A 20,119-nucleotide genomic window follows, 5' to 3' on the forward strand; every position below is an offset into this window, starting at 1 on the left:
CCTTGACGATTGGATGGGAGAAAGGAAATTCACCCCAGGGATCACGTCAGTCGCCCTGCTAGACAGGGGTCCAGGAAAGTAAATAATGTGGGAAGAAATATTCAGGGAATTGTTATGGCTAGGCTTGTATAGGCCCTAGGGCTGATAGCCTAGTACGAACCTATGAACCTATGAAGGTAAACTCTATCTTGATGGAAGGCTAAGTACGGTGGTTTAACACAGAGCCTGAAGCTCAGAGACCCTTTTAGCTGAAGTAAAGGCCACCAAGAAGGCCGTCTTCCAAGAGAGGTATTTAAGATCAACCGTAGCCGCCGGCTCGAAAGGGGGGCTTGCCAAGGCCTGGAGAACCAAAGATAAATCCCATGGGAGTACTACCTCCCTGACCAGGGGTCTGAGAAGGAAGGTACCCTTGAGGAAAGCTTTACAAAGCTTGGAAGTAATTAGAGGGCCTGATTCATGCCCTACATGATAATGCGAAATCGCTGCTAGTTGTACCTTGACTGTAGAGCAGCTAGCCCCTTGATGAAAAAGGGTAGTTAGAAAATCCAAAACCGATGTAAGAGACGCTGTGAAAGGATTTAAGTGATGGTGCTCCGCCCAGATGGAGAAACGTTTCCACTTACTTCGATATACTCTTTTGGTGGAAGGTTTATGTGCTGCTACTAGGATGGCTTTGACTGGTGAGGAGATTCCGGGAGTCCTTATCAGGTGTGGAACTGGAGCAACCAAGCAGTCAGCTTGAGGTTGACCAGGTTGGGGGTCGGAAGACCCAGAGGGTGAGTAATGAGATCCAGAAGGGGATCCAGAATACAGGGTGGATGAATCAGGTGAGACCACAGGTACAGGAACCACGTTTGACGAGGCCAGAATGGGGCAATGAGGATCATTTTGCTCCACAGCCGACTGGCTTTCTGTAAGAGTTTTAGCATCATGGGCAATGGAGGGTAAGCGTAAAGGAGACCGGGAGGCCAAGCGTGTACTAGAGAGTCTCTCGGGGACTCCCCCTGAGGGGGGATTAGAGCGAAGTAACTGTTGCATTTGGTATTTGAAGGAGAGGCAAAAAGATCGCAACAGGGTTGCCTCCATTGGGCAAATATTTGTTTCGCTACTAGAGGATTGAGATACCATTCGTACGGGGTCAGAATCGAACGACTGAGCCTGCTAGGATGTTGGACCGTCCCGGAATGTGTATTGCAATGAGAAATCGGTTGGTGGATATCGCCCATTCCCACACTCTCATGGCCTCGCGACAAAGAGGATAAGACCTGGTTCCCCCCTGTTTGTTGATGTACCAGACAACAGACATGTTGTCTGTTTGTACTGCAATCGTCCCAATTGGAAGAAGGCTGTGAAGTGCCTGCAACATCAAAAGCACCGACCTCATCTCTAGGACATTGATATGCAAGGAGGTCTCCGTGTCGTTCCACGTGCCTTGGACCGTTCTGCCTGAATAGTGCCCCCCCACCCCAGGAGAGAGGCGTCTGTGGTCACTGTGGCAACGGGGAAGGCATCGAGAATGGTCGTCCCGTGTGGAGACGCGGGGACTGGAGCCACCACGAGTGACCCTCTGCAAGCCCTGCTTAGGGGAATAGGATGGGACAGGGGGTTGCGAGACAGGGACCATTGTACCTGGAGAGTCCACTGCAGGACCCTCATATTTAGCCGGGCTAGGGGCAGCAGAGGAATAGCTGCCGCCATGAACCCTAGAGCCCTCAGGATCAACTCCACCGGTGGACCAGGAAGTCGGAGAATGGCCTGGACATGCAACCTCAGGTTCTGAAGCCAATCGGGAGTCAGGAAGGCAAGCATTATTCTGGAATCCAATCTCGCCCCTATGAAATCTATTACCTGTTTTGGGGCTAGAGAGGATTTGGCCATGTTGATAGTCAACCCTAGACGTGAAGCAAGGTTGAGGAAATAATCCCTGCCTGAACAGAGCAGATGCCTTGTTGGGGCGAGTCATCGAGGTATGGAAAGACCTGAATTCCCTGAAGCCTCAGGTGGGCCGCTATAACCGCCAAGACATTGCTGAACACCCTGGGGGCTGAGGTGAAACCGAAGGGAAGGGCCCTGAACTGAAAGTGACTGGCTCCCAGCCGGAAGCGGAGGAACCTCCTGGAGCGTCTGTCCACCAGAATGTGGTAGTACGCATCCTTGAGGTCTATCGAGCACATCCAGTCGTTCTCCCATAATAGGGGGAGAACAGATTGTAGAGTGACCATTCGGAACTTTTCTTTGGGTACTGCCTGGTTCAGGAGAGAGAGAGATCGAGAATGGATCTCAAGTCCCCCGTCTTTTTTGGCACCAGAAAGAACCTGGAGTAAAACCCCGATCCGAACTGATCTGGGGGGACGGGTTGGATGGCTCTTTTTTGCAAAAGCTGCTGAATTTCTGTAGCAGCCGCCTCCCTTTGATTGGGTGGTACGTCGGGGAGGCTTTTGGTTTTGGGGGTTACAATAAAGGGAATTAGGTAGCCTCTGGATATGATACGAAGCACCCAGCGATCTGTTGTTATGGACTCCCACATTGCTAGGTGCTTCGAAAGACGCCCCCTGACTGCCTCCAGAGTGGAGCAGCTGGGCAACCCCTCAGGGATTCTGCGTGGGCCTCTCAGAGAAAGGTTCTCTGGACCCAAAATTTCTGGGACCCCCTCTGCCTCTTGGGCGGCGTCCTCCCTGTCCTCCTCTGCCACGAGAGGACTGGTTGTCCAGAGCATACTGGGACTGATGCGATTTTCGGAACCACATCTTCTTCTGACCCTTTTGGTTCTTGGAAAAGGACCTCTGGGGAGCAGAGAAGCGGACACCGATGGCAGACGTCTTCCCGTCTTTCTCGCTCTGGACTAAAGTGTCGCGAACGGTTTTGCCAAACAGTGCAGAACCATCAAAGGGGGCATTCGCGAATGACGCCTTAAAGGGTTCCGAGAAGTCACAATGTCAGAGCCAGGCTTGGCACCTAATTACCAGGCCGGCTCCGCCAACTCTAGCGGCTCCTTCAGTGGAGTGAGACAAGAGCCGCATAGAGGTGTTGGAAACTGAACGTAGAGTAGACATTCGGGAGGAGTACAGCTGCTTGTCCCCTTCTGACATGGACTCTGGGGGGGGTGCAGCATATTCTTTTATTAGATCTCGCTGCATCCGGATGACGTGTGCCATATAGTTCAACGCTCTCATGGAGAAGGTTGCTGAACTAAAGACCCGCTTCCCAAGGCGGTCCATTGCTCGAGACTCCTTACTCGGCGGGTGGACCGCAGAGCTCTCCTGAGCCAACTCTCTCTTGGTGGCTGCTGCCACCAACATGACATCCACGGGGGGGGCCACTGCTCCAGTGGGTTCTTTCAGCAGGGGGACTCAGGATTCTATCCGGGCGCTTGGGGACTGGCTCTACAGTGTCCGGCTCCTTCCAAGCCCTGGTGGAAATAAGGTCCACCAGGGGTAGGGAGGGACACCCAAGGGTAGATGGCCCTGCTTGACGCCTCTAGGAATACGGACTCATCGGAGGAAGCCTTGGGGGCAGACCACCCTCCCCTAATCCTGAGCATTTCCATGATGTCTCCAAAGGAAGACATCCTCGGGGGGTGACCTTGGGGAGCCTTCCCCTTCATCTAAGTCCGTATCTTCCGTAAGGGACTCGGGGGAGTCCACGTGCCTCCTCTTACACTTGGCTTTGTGAGGGACCTCCTCGTGGGGGCTGTCCGAGGAAGACTCACCAGCAATATCACGTTCCAAAGGAACGCCCAGAGATGCTGAAGCAGGTTGTCCCAAAGGCCGGGCGATGGGAGCCCGGACCAGCTGAGAAGGAGTGCGGGGGGGAGCCGAAGCCAGGACCGGAGGTCCAGATGCACTCAACAGTGCCCTCTCCACCACCGCGAAAGCCGAGGGACAGCCACTCTCGATAGGCTCCGAGAGTCAACTCCCACTCGGATCCGAAGCGGGGACCGGATCCGGGGCAGAGACCCGAGGATCCGAAGGACCCGTGTGCTCCGACCGGGACGGAGCCGAAGTCACACAAAGTCCCTCGGATCCGAAGCTCAACCCACGGCTCCGAGAGGTCAGATCCGACAAGCTCAAGGGACCGGTCGGAGCCAAAGTAACCAGTACTATCGGCTCCGACCCACCCCCGGATCCGACGCGGCTCGGCTCCGAATGCTCCGAACCCAGGAAGCGGGACGGAGAAGGAGCAATTGGAGCAAAAAATGGGGATGAGCTCCCCCCTGGAGGGGGGGGGGCAAGAGCACTCCCATCTGCAGCTGGGCCTGGATGAACCTCCTCATCATCCGGTCCATGTCTGCATCTGACATACTGAAGGTGGACCTCGACGAGGCCACCGAGGCAGACCTAGAGTGTCGCCTCGATGACCTCGACGGGGACCGGGTCCCCTCCTCCCCAGGTCCCGGTGAAAAACAAGGGGACCGGAGCCGAGGAGGAGGCGATCCAGAAGCTCTGGATGGAGAAGCCCGTTTGGCGGGCGGGGCCGAGGAAGAGTCCTTGGCCCGCCACTTATAGTGCTTCTCCTTCTGTTTGGTTTTTCCGGCCTCCCTCTTCTCCGGAGCCGAAATGGGAGGTTGAGTCCCGACCGGAGAGAGGGAGACAGGGGTGGCTACCACCGAGGGCTGGGTAGCGGCCACAGAAGTACTGGAGGCCGTTGCCGAGTCCGGGGGCAAAAGGCCCACCAAGATCAGCTTCGACCTCCGGTCCTTAAGTGCCCTGGGGTTGAACGCTGCGCAAATCGCGCATCCCGAAGAGAGGTGTTCAACCCCAAGGCACCTAACACACCGGGTGTGGCCATCTGCCGGTGAAAGCTTATGGCCACACTCGGTGCATTTTGAAAAGATGGCTTTAGGGGCCTCCGACATGGTGTACAGAAAACACACTCACTAGGCCCCTACACACCACAAACACACACTATGAACCAGCAAGGGTATGGAGGAAAAATTTAAACACAAAAGATATAAAAATAGGGAACCTGAACACTCATACACACTCACACAAGAGAAAGTAATAAAAAAGCAAAGTTTTTCTCACAAAGTTCACTGAAGTACCAGGAGCTCAAAATCCAGCTTGTAGCTTGAAGCGCGGTAAACTAGATCTGAGGTCAGTCAGGGTTGGCAGGGGATTATGGGTAAAGGGAGGAGCTAGGAGCTCGGATCTATGCTGTGGTAAAAGTTGCCGGATCGGATCCATATCCCAAAGGTTGCTGACAAATGAAGTTCCTACTTCAGATCAGGGACTAACACAGACAAACAACTCTTGCCAAAGTCATGGGCTAAAACTCAATGCAAAAAAATGCATCATCACCCCGTTCGGCAAGGGCGATGTCCTTGCAGATTACCACATATATAGAACACCCTAAGCATGAAATCAGTGGTGACAGATTTGACCTCCACGTGTCCACAGTCGTAAGAAAGGCTTTCTACTTCACCCACCTCATAAGCAAGGGCCTTGCAGCCAGAACAAAAGAGGTTATAATCCCCTTGTACTCCTCACTCAAGCTAATAACACAGTACAATGCCACCTTTGGTATGTACCTCACCAAGAAGTTGCAGCAACTGGAAAGACCTCAAAGTTTTCTTACAAAAAAAATTCAGGGTCTTCAGCATAGGTCATACAATGACAGACTGAAACCACTGTCACTATACTCTGTGATCTCTGCCTTGCATATAAAGCAATCTCAGATCCATCCTGCTCTAATGGAAATGCTGCACATTCGTAAATCAAATGGTGTAACATGCACTTGCTCTAGGGAACTCAACCTAGTATGCGACATCAACAGAACTTTCTGGAGAAAGTATGTCTCACAGAGGTTACCTCTCCTCTGGAACAAACTTCCAATTCAGGTGAAGCACAGCCCCTCGTTGATCCTATTTAAGTGTAATTTGGATGACTGGATGGGAAACCGCAAATTCACCTAAAGAGTTTCACCCGTGTCCCTCTTAGACAGGGGCAGCAGTTGTTGATTTAGTTCTGCCTAATACCTTGATATTCTTGGGAACAGATATTGTACTTGGCTAGGCTTGTAAAGGCCCTGGGGCCATTAACCTAGTAACCTCCTATGAAACCCATAAAAATGGCATGGAGTTGGTTTTGTTAGTGCAACTTACTTACAGTGTGAGGGGATTGTTCCAAGTGGTTTGCTTAACTGCACACCTGCAACCTGTAACTTCATACAGTTTGCCATGTGTCTGTTATAGCAGATTTTATTAAAAAGCTCATGCCCCCCCCCCCCCTTAACTCCTGCTACTCCAGTCCAGAAAAGTTTGTAAGGAGACTGAGGGTCAAACAGGGTACTAAGGCCCTCTTACTAGTACCTAAGAAAATGAAGGGTCCATTTTACCCACCTGCTACAAGTCAGTTATACTGATATGGTTGCCTATTATGGTGAGATCATTTATACATTTGACAATACAAGCAGAAAAATGTAGTTACCTTTATAAAGCCAAGTATAAGCACAACTGTGGGTTTACTAGACATGAACAACATTTAGTGATAACAAGTTAATACAGTATTTGCAAAAGAAATGCATGCAGCCTAGTTAACCTACCCACCCACACGTGGTGCTACTTTGCTCATATCACTGGATCTGTGCATTACAAGGTTGCTTCACTGTGCTGTTACTATGGAGACTAGTTTGCAGCTAACAACTGTAGAGCTCATGTGTTTTTAATTGTGTAATGCACATGTACTACCTGCTCACTCACTTGTATAGCACTACAATGAAATGCAATGCCACCTCAGGTCATCCCTAGAAAATGAGCACCCCATACCTAAAGGGATAACCCGAACAAATAAACCGAACAGAAGACCACAGTATATGCCGATGTCATTCTCAGGAATAGTTACTAGATATTTATCATCACAAGTACTCTGAATTTTTAAATACAATATGATTAGCAGAAAACACACCATTCTGATAAACTTGTATACTTAACAGGTGTTTACAATGTATGCAGCAGTACTTGGTTATGCAGAACACGAGTTCAGCAACAAAAATCAGTAATAAACAAGCAATTCTCTCAACACATCTGACATAACTGTGCTCAATACAAAGCTTCTTCTTTGTAGCTTAAAAACCACAGAGGACAGGCATGTGTACATGCCAAATGTTAATGGGCAGCCTACTTGCTTACAGCCCGATATGCATTGGGAGACCAAAGATACTGTATGAACAAGGTTAATATGCAATTGTAAACACAGTGTATGTTGAACAGTACAATAGCATATGCACCTTTACAAATGTGTATGCCCCAAAGCAGCTGATTATTTGCCATAGAGGGTCTTTCAGCTCACAATGCTTCCAAGTCACAATTTTATGCAGAGGAAGAAAAAATACCACCAGACAATGCTACTCAGTATGCTCTGTGCAAAACTAAAACAATATACTACAGGCTTCTGTCTCAAGACTACCATAACATTTTAATTTAAAGGAATTGTATCTGCCATTTAGTACTGCACCTGAAAGGGATGGTCGGTCGTTTCCTTCCAAAATCTGCTTCAAAGATAAAGCCTTCTATTGCAATGAATAAAAACTGTGCAAATGTTACTATATTCCCACATCCAGGAAAATCTCTGAAATGAAAAAACAAAATCAAACATAAGCAGAACAGAAACAGGTTTTGGTGACACAGATGAAAACAGAAGAGAATAACATTGCACACCCAGTTTGGCTACCCTACTCAATCCATTACTTGTTGACACTGGTAGTCAAACTTTTTCCTCTAGCATCCCAGCATGCTCCGAGCAAGTACCATCTTAGCAAAAAAAAAAAAAAAAAAAAAAAAAAAAAAATCACTTCAATAATCAATGCTTCCTCTGAAAATTTGTTTTCCTTGTCCCAAGCTATTTTAATGACAAAAAAAAGTAGTGAAATCTATCCAGAATCTTTAATTCTTTCATTCACCAGTTTAATAGTTTATCAAGTTCAGATTTCATAAAGCTGTTATTCTAGCAATGAAATAAACGCTGTCTGGTAGACGTCCCACTGAGAGAAAACCAACCTCCGCTGCCAGCACACACGCATGCAAGTATGCATGCATACACGCACACACACACTACTTTTTTCTTTTAAAAGCTGTATTTAACAAGGAGAATGTAAAACATCAAGTCCTTGTAACTGCTGCTTCAGTTAGATTTGCAGATTTCATTTTTTAATTCAGTTTTAATTTTTTTTCTTATTTTCTTAATTATTTTACAATTGCTACATTTGGCAAGTGTAGACAAGATTGTGTGAGTTTGCCTTTTTTGTTTTTAAACCCATTCTTCATAGTAGCTTAATACGCTGCCAAGCAGAATGGCCTTAGGTAAGCTGATGCCCTATGTGAAGGGCTCAGTGGAGCCCCCACTGTCCCTGCCAGCATGCACGTACACACACACACACACACACACACACACACACACACACACACACACACACACACACACACGTCCCACTCATTCAGATTATTTTTTTTTTCATTCAGTTTTTTTCTGCATTCCTTCACTCACCACATCCTAACTAGGCAAGACTGCACTGCATTAAGCAGGTAGTCTGGGACCTTTTCATCCAATAATGTTCTCAACAAAGCTACGATTAAAGGAAAGAAATTAAAGTATTACTGCTCAGCTTTGCTTTTGCCAGCAACCTTTGCAGCAAATGTGGAGGAAATAACTGAATGAAGCTGATGGTCTAGGGGTTGCTAGACATCAGACGACACAAGGTTCCAGATGCTCAAAAATGCACCACAGAGTTTTTTTTTTTTTTCCAACCGTTTGCTCCAATGACAGCCGGAATAAAAACCATGATTAAAGAATAAAATTCAGCCTTACTTTTTTATTTCAAGGAAGAAATAAACCATATCCAAGGTTTAATGCTTAAAGCTAATCTCAGTTCACAACAAACTGGGAAAAATGCCTGCAAGGATACATAAATCATATCTGAGAAGACTACTTGGCTCTCTAACCCCCCTCAAAAATATATACTAGTCACCTTATGTACATCTCCCACTCTGATGTTAGACTGCAAATAATTACATACTTCAAGCAACTGTTGTCATATATGTATAGCATGCCTCCTCATCCCTACCATCAAGATAGCCACTGTCTTTGTACCCCTCGGATGTCAGATAGCCACTGTCTTTGTACCCCCTCGGATGTCGGAAAGGGACAAAATTGACAAAAAAGAAATAGAAAACATATTTCAACCTGCTGCTTTCAGGGACAGCTGTCCCAGGCTCAAATGGTGGGGGGAGGGGGGTCTGACTGGCCAAACCTGACTGCTCTTTAGTGTACATCAGCTCTTAAATGCTGGTACTACGTTTCCAGGAAACCTGACCTTTGTAGAGCTATGTGTGGAGTCTAAGCTGTAGAAACTGCTGGTTGCTACAGTTCAAGGGGAAAAAAAGCTTTTCTTTTTTTTGGTTTTGTTTTTGATCCTGTCTTACAGAAGAGGGACCTGATGCGCCTGAAATGCAAGAGCTTTCCCCCCTCAATAATGCCCAGTTACTCCTCTACCTAATACTCCCCCAAAAAAGTTAACTCCTGTATGCACATCTGATGTTTGACCATGAGGAATGTGAAAAAACAATGATGACAGCAATGTTTTCAATTTATTACTTAGTGACCCTCAGTGCACACATCTGAAAGTTGCAGAAATGACTGCACTGTCCCAGCTCAACACAAGATTATACTAACCTCCGCACACTGCTGAAGTTTGGGAGTATAATTAAACAAATAATAACATAGCCCCCAGCCCTCCACATAACCTACAGTGACCGTTAGAGCAGGTGTGTTTTAGAATAGATGGGGCGGGGCTCAGGATAGAAGCAACTACTAAGCCAGTGTCAAAATCCACTTATACAGCCTTGGGTGCGGTAGCCTGATGTTCAGCGAGTCTTTTTTTTTTTTTTTTTTAATTTTGAGAGATGACAATTTCAAATGAGCGAATGACAAGAGAGTCAGTTACTTTCATCCACACTACCCCAACTCTCCATCTAGCATTTATAGCCACTTCTGTGAAAAATCACGTTAGATTGTGATAAGAGAGCACGACAATGTAAGGTACTTCACCTTTTGTCAGTACAAATAATTCAGAGGTTCACAGGCAGGTACTAGGAAATCAGCAGAGTGTTACATGCCTAGCTAATAATCTGCCAGTGACCAAAAGTAAAAATCAAATCCCATACTTCTGTTGTGGGGTAAACAACTTAACCTTTATGCCAACCAAGCGCCAGGGAGTGGGTGCAAGGGGTGCTTGCACCCCTGGATCGGCTGAGCATTTCAAACAGTTTTTTTTTTTTTTGCTGAGCATTTCAAACAGTTTTTTTTTTTTGCGTTCTTCTTTAAGAAGATCGCGGTGGCGATAACTGACATCATCGGAACAAGATTAGATGGGCTGACATCATCGCTATGTGAAAGGAGCGTAGACAGGTTTATTCGGCGGGGAACGGAAGATGAGACTCAGACGGATTATTCAGGAACGGAAGATGGGACCCGTTCAGGGTGTGTGTGTGTGTGTGTGTGTGTGTGTGTGTGTGTGTGTGTGTGTGTGTGTGTGTGTGTGTGTGTGTGTGTGTGTGGGTGGTGGGTAGCGAATAAGGCTTGAACCCTGTACCTTGGGACCAAGTGGCAAGAGCCTGACTTCACTACCCACCACCATTTGTAAAAATATTGCAGGATTTTCCCTCATACCTTTCTGTTCCTCATAAAATCTGTGGTTTCTGCATTTGTGTCCTTGTTGCCTGACAGCTAAGTGTTATTATTTGGTTATATTCTTGGCTGTCTGGAGTGTTTCTCCCTGGGCCTCTGCTAAAAAATTAGCTTTTTTGTTTTCAAAGTCAGACTTTCCTGGTTAATAAATGTAAATGGACACATTTCAATATTGGACTTCTTTTCTTCAGAAAGTGTATGGTAACAAAAGCAAGCTTTTATTCTAGCAATTTTCTAAGTGCACAAGATGGATATTTGAAATGTATCCCTGTGTTTGGGACTGTATTCCCCCCATTATTGGCTTCATCCAGGTTTTCTGCTAGGGTTGAGAGTTATGGTAAGAATTGAATTCACTGAATATGTTTGGGGCTGTATTCACCCAGTATTGACTTTGTTCAGGTATTTATTGGCTTCATCCAGGTATTTATTGGCTTCATCCAGGTTTTGCTAATGTTGAGAGCTATGGTAAGAACTGATTTCACTGAAAATGTTTGGGGCTATATTCTCTCATTACTGGCTTTGTCCGGTGTTATTTGCTAAAGAGGTTGAGAGTTATGGTGAGAACTGAGTTCACTGAATGTTTGGTGGTTGTGTAGCCCATTATTGGCTTTGTTCAGGTCTTTTGTGCTGAGAGGTTGACAGTGCTATATGTGAGAAACTGAATTCACTAAATGGTAAGTTTCAGTCTTCCTCTTTCACAAAACAGCTGATTTGGCGTAGTGGTATGTTGCTTTGACTTTTGCAGGGTCCCCCTAGGTTCAAGGTCGTGGCAGTGAAATGTATGGTGGTAATGCAGCATTTTATTCTAGCAACTTCATTATACAAGCAATGTTTAAAATGTGTCCCTGTTGTTTGGCCTTTTGCCCAAATAAATTCAGATTTCTTGTGCTGCACTGCAAAGTTCAGAGATACAGCTGAGTGTCGAGTAGATTTTGTTTAGTGCTGATTATGTTTAGTCTGCTTACATTAATAGCACACAGATAGTGTGTACTTGCTTTAGATGCTGAAGGCTGTGGGTTCCATTGCTGATGCTGTATTGTGTTGTAAAGGGTGGATGCTGCAGTCCTTTTGGCAAAGATACCTAGTAACTATGAACCTGTTAACAGTTTGCTATCCATTCTCTATCGCGGTATTACTAGCTTTTCATTTTACTGCATGCAACAAAGGCAATTTATTCTTCACTTTATTTGTAGATTAAACAATGACATATAAAGTGTTTGCTAGCAACAACCTCTATTAGTTACAAATTTCTTCAATGTGGATTTTACTACAGAGATTGTGTATTTTTACTGATACTGGTGGACTTGAGTAGACTTTATGATGGAAATGTTCTGAATTGGGCAATTTTGTCATTGGTGGATGCTTTTTGTTTCTTTGTTTACTGGAAAAATTTTCAAAACAATAAATTTAAAATGCCCTTTAACAACTGTACTGTATTGTACAAGGAATATAATGTAATACAGTCAGAAAATGTATTTTCTCTGAAAGTGGGTAGTCTATTTTCATTGAGACTGCATTGCTTTAACAGATATGTATTAGGGTTTTGTGCTGTAAAATGCAAAATAACTTCAAATGAAATCCTAAAGTAAAGCAGTATGCACATAGTGTTTATGGGTAATGGGGCAAAATAACCAGTTCTAGCAAATCATTTAGGAATTAAGCCATTAAATGACAGACATTGAGTTTCAGATGTCATAATCTTCAGAAAAATGAATGCTAATGCAAGACTGTCTAAGTTTATACAAGAGCAATTTTAGTAGTGTTATATTTGGCCTTGTTCAGATTTCAAATCACTTTGTAGATTAGGAATATCCAAACATCTCAACTGTGAAAATGTGGAGGGTTTACAATTATAACTGTAATGATCAGTTGTAGATTACCTTTATTTCAGAAATGCATGTGGATGCTCTTATTTTGTTAGCTGCTTCAAGTTAACTGTTAATATTAAAAGGTATCCCTTTTTGACAGGTATTTTGCAGCACATTTTGGTCTGTTTTTCATAAAATTGTGGTTTCTGGCAAATTAGTGGCAAGTCATTAAAGATTGAAGTTAGAAAATAATGGCAGACATTTGAGTTTCAGATTTTATACCCTTCAGAAAATTTGTACTAATGCAAGATCTACCTGTTCTATTAAGTTAATAAGAGCAATATTTAAAATTGGCCTTATTTTTGGGCCTGTGTCACTTCTAGTTCTATGTATAGCTTTGTCCAGATTTCTTGCTCTGAAGTTGAGAGGTAGGAGTGTCAGAGCCTTCAAATTATGATTTTATTGCACCCCAGCCCCCATTGTAGTGGCTCGGGATGTGTCAGCGCAGTATGTGCAGAGTATTCCCCATCCAAGGTAGATCACAAATATGACCGTGGCTTTTCATCTGTCCTTGATTTTGCAAAATGTTCTGGTTTTCTATCAGATTTTTATACTGTTGATTTATGCTTCTTATTATTCAGGAACTGCATGCTATCACAGTGTCCTGTTGCTCTGTTTAAGTAGCCATGGTTTAATGAACATCGATGCAAGTAAGCTTTAGTAAGCATATTGTTAAAGAACTGCTAGCATTGAAAGCCTTTATGCAGAGAATATTTACATAGCTAGATAATGTATAAGCCTTGGGTATTGAAATGCATATGACAGTATTTGTAATAAAAGGACAGGATTACAGTATTTTCAGAAGCTCATTACATTTTATTGGAGACCAGTGTCTTATAGCAGTGTCTGTGTGTTAGTACACTTGTAGTTGGGTGGCTTTAATGGTATATGGTAAATAAGCATTGCTACCTTACTTAAAAGCCAAGCCCTGCAACAACTAGCTCCACAATGAAGTCAAAACACAATAGCTCTGGTGGGTAAATGTACTCTGTAGTAATCAAAAAAGGCAAATGTTTGAAATGACTACAGCTTATGTGCAAACACAATAGGTAGTGATGAAACAATGCTCTGCTAAAAATGCTTTAATGCTCCACATTGCTGAGCTGCAATCACTAGCTACCAGGATTTCACCCACTTCAGATCAAGCAGTGCCGTTCAGTGCAATCTTCCCAGAACTAATTCAAGTCTGACCAGAATTATTTGGTGTGTGTATAAGAGGAGGTAGCATACCCCTCAGCTGTCCATTTTTTGCCCCATATTCCTCTTAAAAGGATTGAAGTTGCTAAATAATGAGACATTTCAGTTTTAGATGTCATGTCATTTAGAAAATGCATACTAACACAAATCCTGTTACTCTTGCAATTTTCTGAGAGCCATATTTATAATTTGTCCCTATTTATTTTAGGCTTTGTCAAGATTTCTTGCACTAAGGGTGAAGCCTTGAGGGTGTGGTATCTTAAATGCCCAAGTTAGAGTTAGCAGGTGGAATTTTCAAGTGCATTTGGCATGAGGTTCTATTCCTACAGCATATACATTTGTATGCTGCAGTCCTCAGGATGTCCTCCTTTGGATGAGATGCCTAACTATGAACCTGTTTTCAGCTTGTCATCCATTTTCTATTGCAATATACCAGCTTACCATTTTTTTAATTTAACATAGGCAATTTATTCTTTGACGGCAGCAGGCATTGAATTTGTAGATGAAACACTGAAATATACAAGTGTTGCTGTATAATACAAGGGATATAATTCAATTATATATTATAATTAATACAATCAGGTAAATCAAATAACTTTGAAAACAGTTCAAAGGTAAATAACCTGCCACTGGCCAGATGCATTTTCTTTGAATGTGGGTTTCAATGCCGTTTCATTGAATGTGAGTTTCAAAAGTAAAGAAGCTTTAATGCCAAGTCTGTTTTCATTGCAAGACTATTGCTTTGTTTAGGTTTAGTAAATGTCTCAGTGTTTGGGCTATAATGTTTGAAATAAAAGTTGTAAATTTAAATCCAACTGCCTGTAATCATTGTAGAACTAAAGCATAACACAGTATGCACACAGATTTGAATAGTGTCTACAGTAAATGGGGAGAAATAGCCAAGTAATGGGACACTGGAATGGCTGCGTGGGCGGGGCTTGGGTGGGTGGACTTGGGCGGGGCTGTGTTGGCAGGGTGAGCTATGTGGGTGGGGCTCTGGGTGCAAAAAGCTCCCTTGATGCCAACCCTCAACTACTATGTTCTCAATCTCCTGATGCCACACGGTAAAGTATTCCATCATGTTGCTTTGCAAAAAATCAAAGCCAGAAATTTCAAGTTGCTTCACACAAAGCAGTAGGCCAGAATAATGAGCAAACAACAGCTAAGCATGTGTGTCCCCAGACAGCCTCAGTATTACAGCTACTTTGTATGCATATATATATATATATATATATATATATATATATATATATATATATATACACACACACACACACACACACACACACACACACACACACACACACAGTTTTATATATTCTACTTTGTTATGAGCCAGCAAAATTTGCTCACCACACCTTCCAGCTCTCACTGATTTTGTTGTGCATGTGTCCATCAAAAATGATTTTCTGGTAAAGCATTGAGAATTGCCGTCAGCCAAGATGCCAGACAGAGTTTCATACTTCTTTGTTCAGAGAATGCATTATGCAAATAATCTGCTGGCCTATTACCTTTTCGTTTACAGCAATGTTTAAAATGTTTCCCTGATGTTGGGCCTTGGTACCCCATACCACGCCTCATTATTTTTCACTCTGATCAGATCCCTGACAAAAAATCAAACACTACGCTGCCAGTGCCTAAAGGTGTTGTTGATCACTGCTACCAGTATCTTAAAAAAACTTACATTACCACCACCAGAAGTGGAAACTTCAGCTTCTTTCTGCCCCTCACACCTACATTTGAATCTTTCAAGTTTTCTACTCTGTTCCACCCACAGAATTAAACACTTATAGGCAAGTAGTAGGCTAGCTGCTCTTGTAGGCCATTTTAAGCCTTGTCAATTTACCTTTTGGTACCTAACAACCTATCCCCATTTGGGGTTACATTGGTCTTACCCATTAAATGGTCGATAATTATATAATAACCCTAGTGAGAATAACTGGGATCATAACCATACCATAGATAACTTGAGGGGACACATACATGAAATAAAGCATTCAGGAGCTGCCTCTGTCCATGGGAGGGAGCAGTTCTGGAGTCAATTTTCGGTTTCCCATCCATTGAGCCAAGTTGTATTTGAATATGGACTTAGATGAGCTTCGTTTTAAATGGATGGGCAGACTGTTCCAGAGCAGCGGTATCCTCTGTGAGATACATTTGTCCCTCCAAAACATGTTGTTAATGGTGCAGAAGAGGTTTAGATCCTTAGAGCATTTCTGATGGCATTTGACTTTATTATTAATTTGTCTTTGTTGACTGGGAAAATCAGACTAGGTAAAAAAAGAAGTTATGTACTCACCATAACATTCCATGTGAGTTGTTCCACCTCACCTTCATTCTTCACTGATGGATTCGGAGCAGATCCTCTGCTCCGACACGGCCGACTAGCAAGCTCAAAGTTCTCCAGTAGCTCGAGACCCAACCCCTTATCTCACAATGCACTGCTGGAATTACCTCAGATCTTGTTTGCTGAGTACCATATAGAAGTACAATAATTATTCTGCCTAGGAATGAAGACACATTGAAAAACCATGATGAAGACAGCCTCCAGGTCAACTGCCAGCCAGGAAGGGGAAGGAGGGAGGGACGTGAGAATGAAGGCGAGATGGAACAACTCACATGGAACGTTATGGTGAGTACATAACTTCTTTATGTGAAGTTATTCAATCTGACCATTCAATGTTCACTGATGGGTAGCGTCCCTAGCACCCTGATCTTGGGTGGCTCACGAAGTACACTCTTCAGAACCATAGAACCAAATGAAGCCCTGTCCCTGGAGGCCTTATCCACTTTGTAACGAGTTATAAACGTGTGAGGTTTAGACCATGTGGCTGCCGCACAGATGTTGTCCAAAGGTAATTTGGCTTGAAAAGCTGAAGAGGTAGAGACTGCTCTGGTTGAATGAGCCTTCACCTTACTAGACAAGGGCATGTTATGACAAGAATATGTGTAAGTGATACAATCTGACAGCCACTTAGACAAGGTTGTTTTGGCAACTGGTTTACCTTTCCTGGCCTCAGAAAAAGACACAAAAAGCAGATCTGATTTCCTAATATCTTTTGTTCTGTCTAAATAAAATCTAAGTTGTCTGTGAACATCAAGTTTGTGCAACATGCATTCCAATTTGTTGGTGTGATTAGGGAAGAAAATGGGCAACTCAATGACTTGATTGATGTTGATCTCAGAACATACTTTAGGCAAAAAGGATGGATTTGTCCTGAGAGATACTCTATCAGCACGAAAGACCATATAAGGAGGCTTGATGGATAGGGCTTGGAGCTCTGACACTCTGCGGGCTGAAGTGATGGCTACTAGGAAGATAGTTTTCCATGAAGAAATTTTAGTTCACAAGATGATGCAGGCTCATAAGGAGGAAGAATGATGCAAGATAACATACAATTCAAATTCCAGGGAGAATAAGGTGTCTGGAGGCCTCATGTGAAAAGAGCCTTTTAGAAAAACCTTAGACAATTTTTGAGCCATAATATTCAATCCACCGATCCCTAGATGAAAATTAGATATAGCAGCTAATTGTACTCGCACTGTAGCAGCCGCTGCTCCTTTGTTGAAAATTTCTGTCAAGAATTGTAAAATAGAAGAAAATGGCGCTTGGTAAGGGTCAATGTTAAGCCCTATGAAAAATCTCTTCCACTTACTACGATACAATTTTCTAGTGAAAGGCTTATGGGAAGCCAACAAAATTTGACTAGTGTCATGGGAAAGCCTGGCTATGCGGGGAATTGGAGCAGCCAAGCAGTTAGCTTCAGTGTCTGCAATGGATGAAGTTCCCCTGACGATGTGTCAATAAGTCCGGAACTGGGTCCAGGATCCATGGGTCTTCCAGAATGTGATGGTAAAAAAAGTAAACCAAATCTGCCGAGGCCAATGAGGGGCTATAAGGATGATCGCCCGTCCCAGCAACTTTGCTTTCTGTAAAAATCTGGGATCAGAGGAATTGGGGGAAATGCATAGAGGAGACCCAGGGGCCAATCATGGACAAAAGCATCCCTCGGGGAGTGACCTGGCGTGGTAATCAAGGCAAAATAGCTTCTGCATGTTGTTGTTGATATGACTCGCAAACAGGTTGCAGGAAGGCTGGCCCCATTTGCGGAAAATCCTGCCTGCAATCTCTTGTTTGAGGGACCATTTGTGGGGCAATAAAATTGCCCTGTTCAATCTGTCCGCTATGACGTTGGATTTGCCCAGGATGTGCCTTGCTAACAGAAAGCACTGGGATGACACTGCCCACTGCCATACTCTGAGGGCTTCTTGGCAAAGAGGATAAGACTTGGTCCCGCCTTGCTTGTTCAGGTACCAGACCACTGACATGTTGTTTGTCTGTACTGCAATTGTCCCTAGAGGAAGAGAGTCCTGAAAGTATTGCAACGCTAGAAGTACTGCTCTCATCTCCAGGATATTGATATGCAGATGTGATTCTTGATCTGTCCATGTGCCTTGGGCAGTCCTTCCCTGAAAAAGCCCGTCCCACCCTATCAGGGAAGCGTCCGTGGTCACAGTGGCAACAGCATGAAAGGAAGTCCTATTGTGACATGATAAGACGTCAACCACCACTGAAGATCCTTCTTGCAGGAATTCGTCATCAGGATCGTGAGACGCATTGGAAGTTCTTGGTAAGACCATTGTGTGAATAGAAGCCATTGAAGGAGTCTCATATGCATCCTTGCTAACGGGATTGCCAAGATTGCTGCTGCTATCAATCCTAGTACTTTCAATGCCTCTGCAGCTAGTGCTTTGTTCTTTGATACCAAGGAAGTGATGTGTTGGCGAAGAATACAAATCCTTTCTGGTGGAAGACGAAGAGTGGTGGTAGACGTATCTAATTCTGTCCCTATAAAAATGATATGCTGCGATGGCAACAAGGCAGACTTTTCGAAGTTGACTATAATGCCTAGCTGATCGCAGAGTGTCAGAGTAGCCTCTCTCGCTTGAAGAAGTTGATGTCTGGTGGTGGAGGTAAGGAGCCAATCATCCAAATACAGAAACACCTGGAATCCTAGACGCTTCAGTTGAGCCGTGACTACTGCCATGCACTTGGTGAAAACTCTGGGGGCTGTAGTGAGACCAAATGGCAGAGCTCAGAATTGATAAGGATTAGCTCCCAGCCGGAAACGCAGGTGATCTCTGGATGGTCTGGCCATCTTTATGTGGTAGCACGCATCCTTGAGATCGATCGAGCAGATCCAATTGTCCTTCCCTAAAAAGGGAAGTATGGACTGTAGCGTGACCATTCGGAACTTCTCTTTTTCCACAAATTGGTTGAGTTTGCTGAGATCCAAAATGGGTCTCCAGTCCCCTGTTTTCTTTGGAACCAAAAAGAATCTTGAGTAAGTTACGAATCCTGTTTGGTCTGCCAGGACTGGCTGGATGACCCTTTTTTCTATAGCAACAACAGAAAAACAGATCAACCAGAAATACAAACAATGACCAGCACTCGACTCTGTGAAACACCATCAACCAACCACAAAACGAATTGACCTAGGTTTCGTCTTTATTCAGACTTCTTCAGAATAGTAATGAAAACAATTTAGACCATACAAGCTTAAATAAGAGACAAGTCATGACATCATTACCTAATTGATCAATTGACATCCATCTTACTTAAAGCAAACTGAACACACTAAGACAATATTAAAAAAACTGAATTGTGAATTGAATATAATATTAATTACAAAAACATACAATAAACCATACAATTATAAAATGCAGTAAAAACAATAATTATAATCCCATTATCCAAGAATATGTTTTAATTTTAAAATTGGGGCAATACTAATATAGTCATTGATGCCCGGTGATACCATGGAATTCAATTTCAATTGCCACCTCATTTTACTAATATCAAGGTGAATGTCAAGGACCTTACCCTGTACATCCCTAACGACTTGTATTACACAAAATTTAAATACATGCCCACCATTCAACTCAATATGCCTGTACAAAGCATTATTTTTTTTCTTTAGCCTTATATCTGACATATGCTCTATAATTCGGTCTCTAAGGGCTCTACTGGTTTTACCAACATAATATGCTGGACATTGACCACATTGTGACAAATACACCACATTTTTGGTGTAACAGTCAAAATGTCCATATAGCCTGACAGAATTCGTAGGCAATACCAGATGACACACACTACATCTACCACATTTGAAATTTCCAATATGCCTACCAGTTAGATTAAAAGTACTGCCACCTTTCTCTACTAAATTGCTTAAATGATCTTGCCTTCCTGAATACACATATAGGAAAGCTGCCCAGCTTTTCCCATACCAAATTATCAAGCCTAAGTAACTTCCAATTGTTAAAAACTATATCCCTAATGTAAGGTGCATCAAACGAATATGTGGTAATAAA

General features: G+C 43.7%; 1 protein-coding gene across 1 annotated transcript in view; it reads right to left on the reverse strand.

Annotated features, from left to right (window-relative positions):
* SLC35B4 (solute carrier family 35 member B4) overlaps positions 1-20,119 on the reverse strand; it is a 534,725-nt gene that overhangs the window by 450,615 nt on the left and 63,991 nt on the right. The window contains exon 2 of the mRNA XM_044088668.1: positions 7,452-7,565. Within this exon, the coding sequence (XP_043944603.1) occupies positions 7,452-7,565 (114 nt within the window). The remainder of the gene's footprint in view (positions 1-7,451; positions 7,566-20,119) is intronic.

The sequence above is a fragment of the Protopterus annectens genome, chromosome 11.part0, assembly GCF_019279795.1.
Source record: "Protopterus annectens isolate FY-2018-M chromosome 11.part0, PAN1.0, whole genome shotgun sequence".
Taxonomy (NCBI): domain Eukaryota; kingdom Metazoa; phylum Chordata; order Ceratodontiformes; family Protopteridae; genus Protopterus; species Protopterus annectens.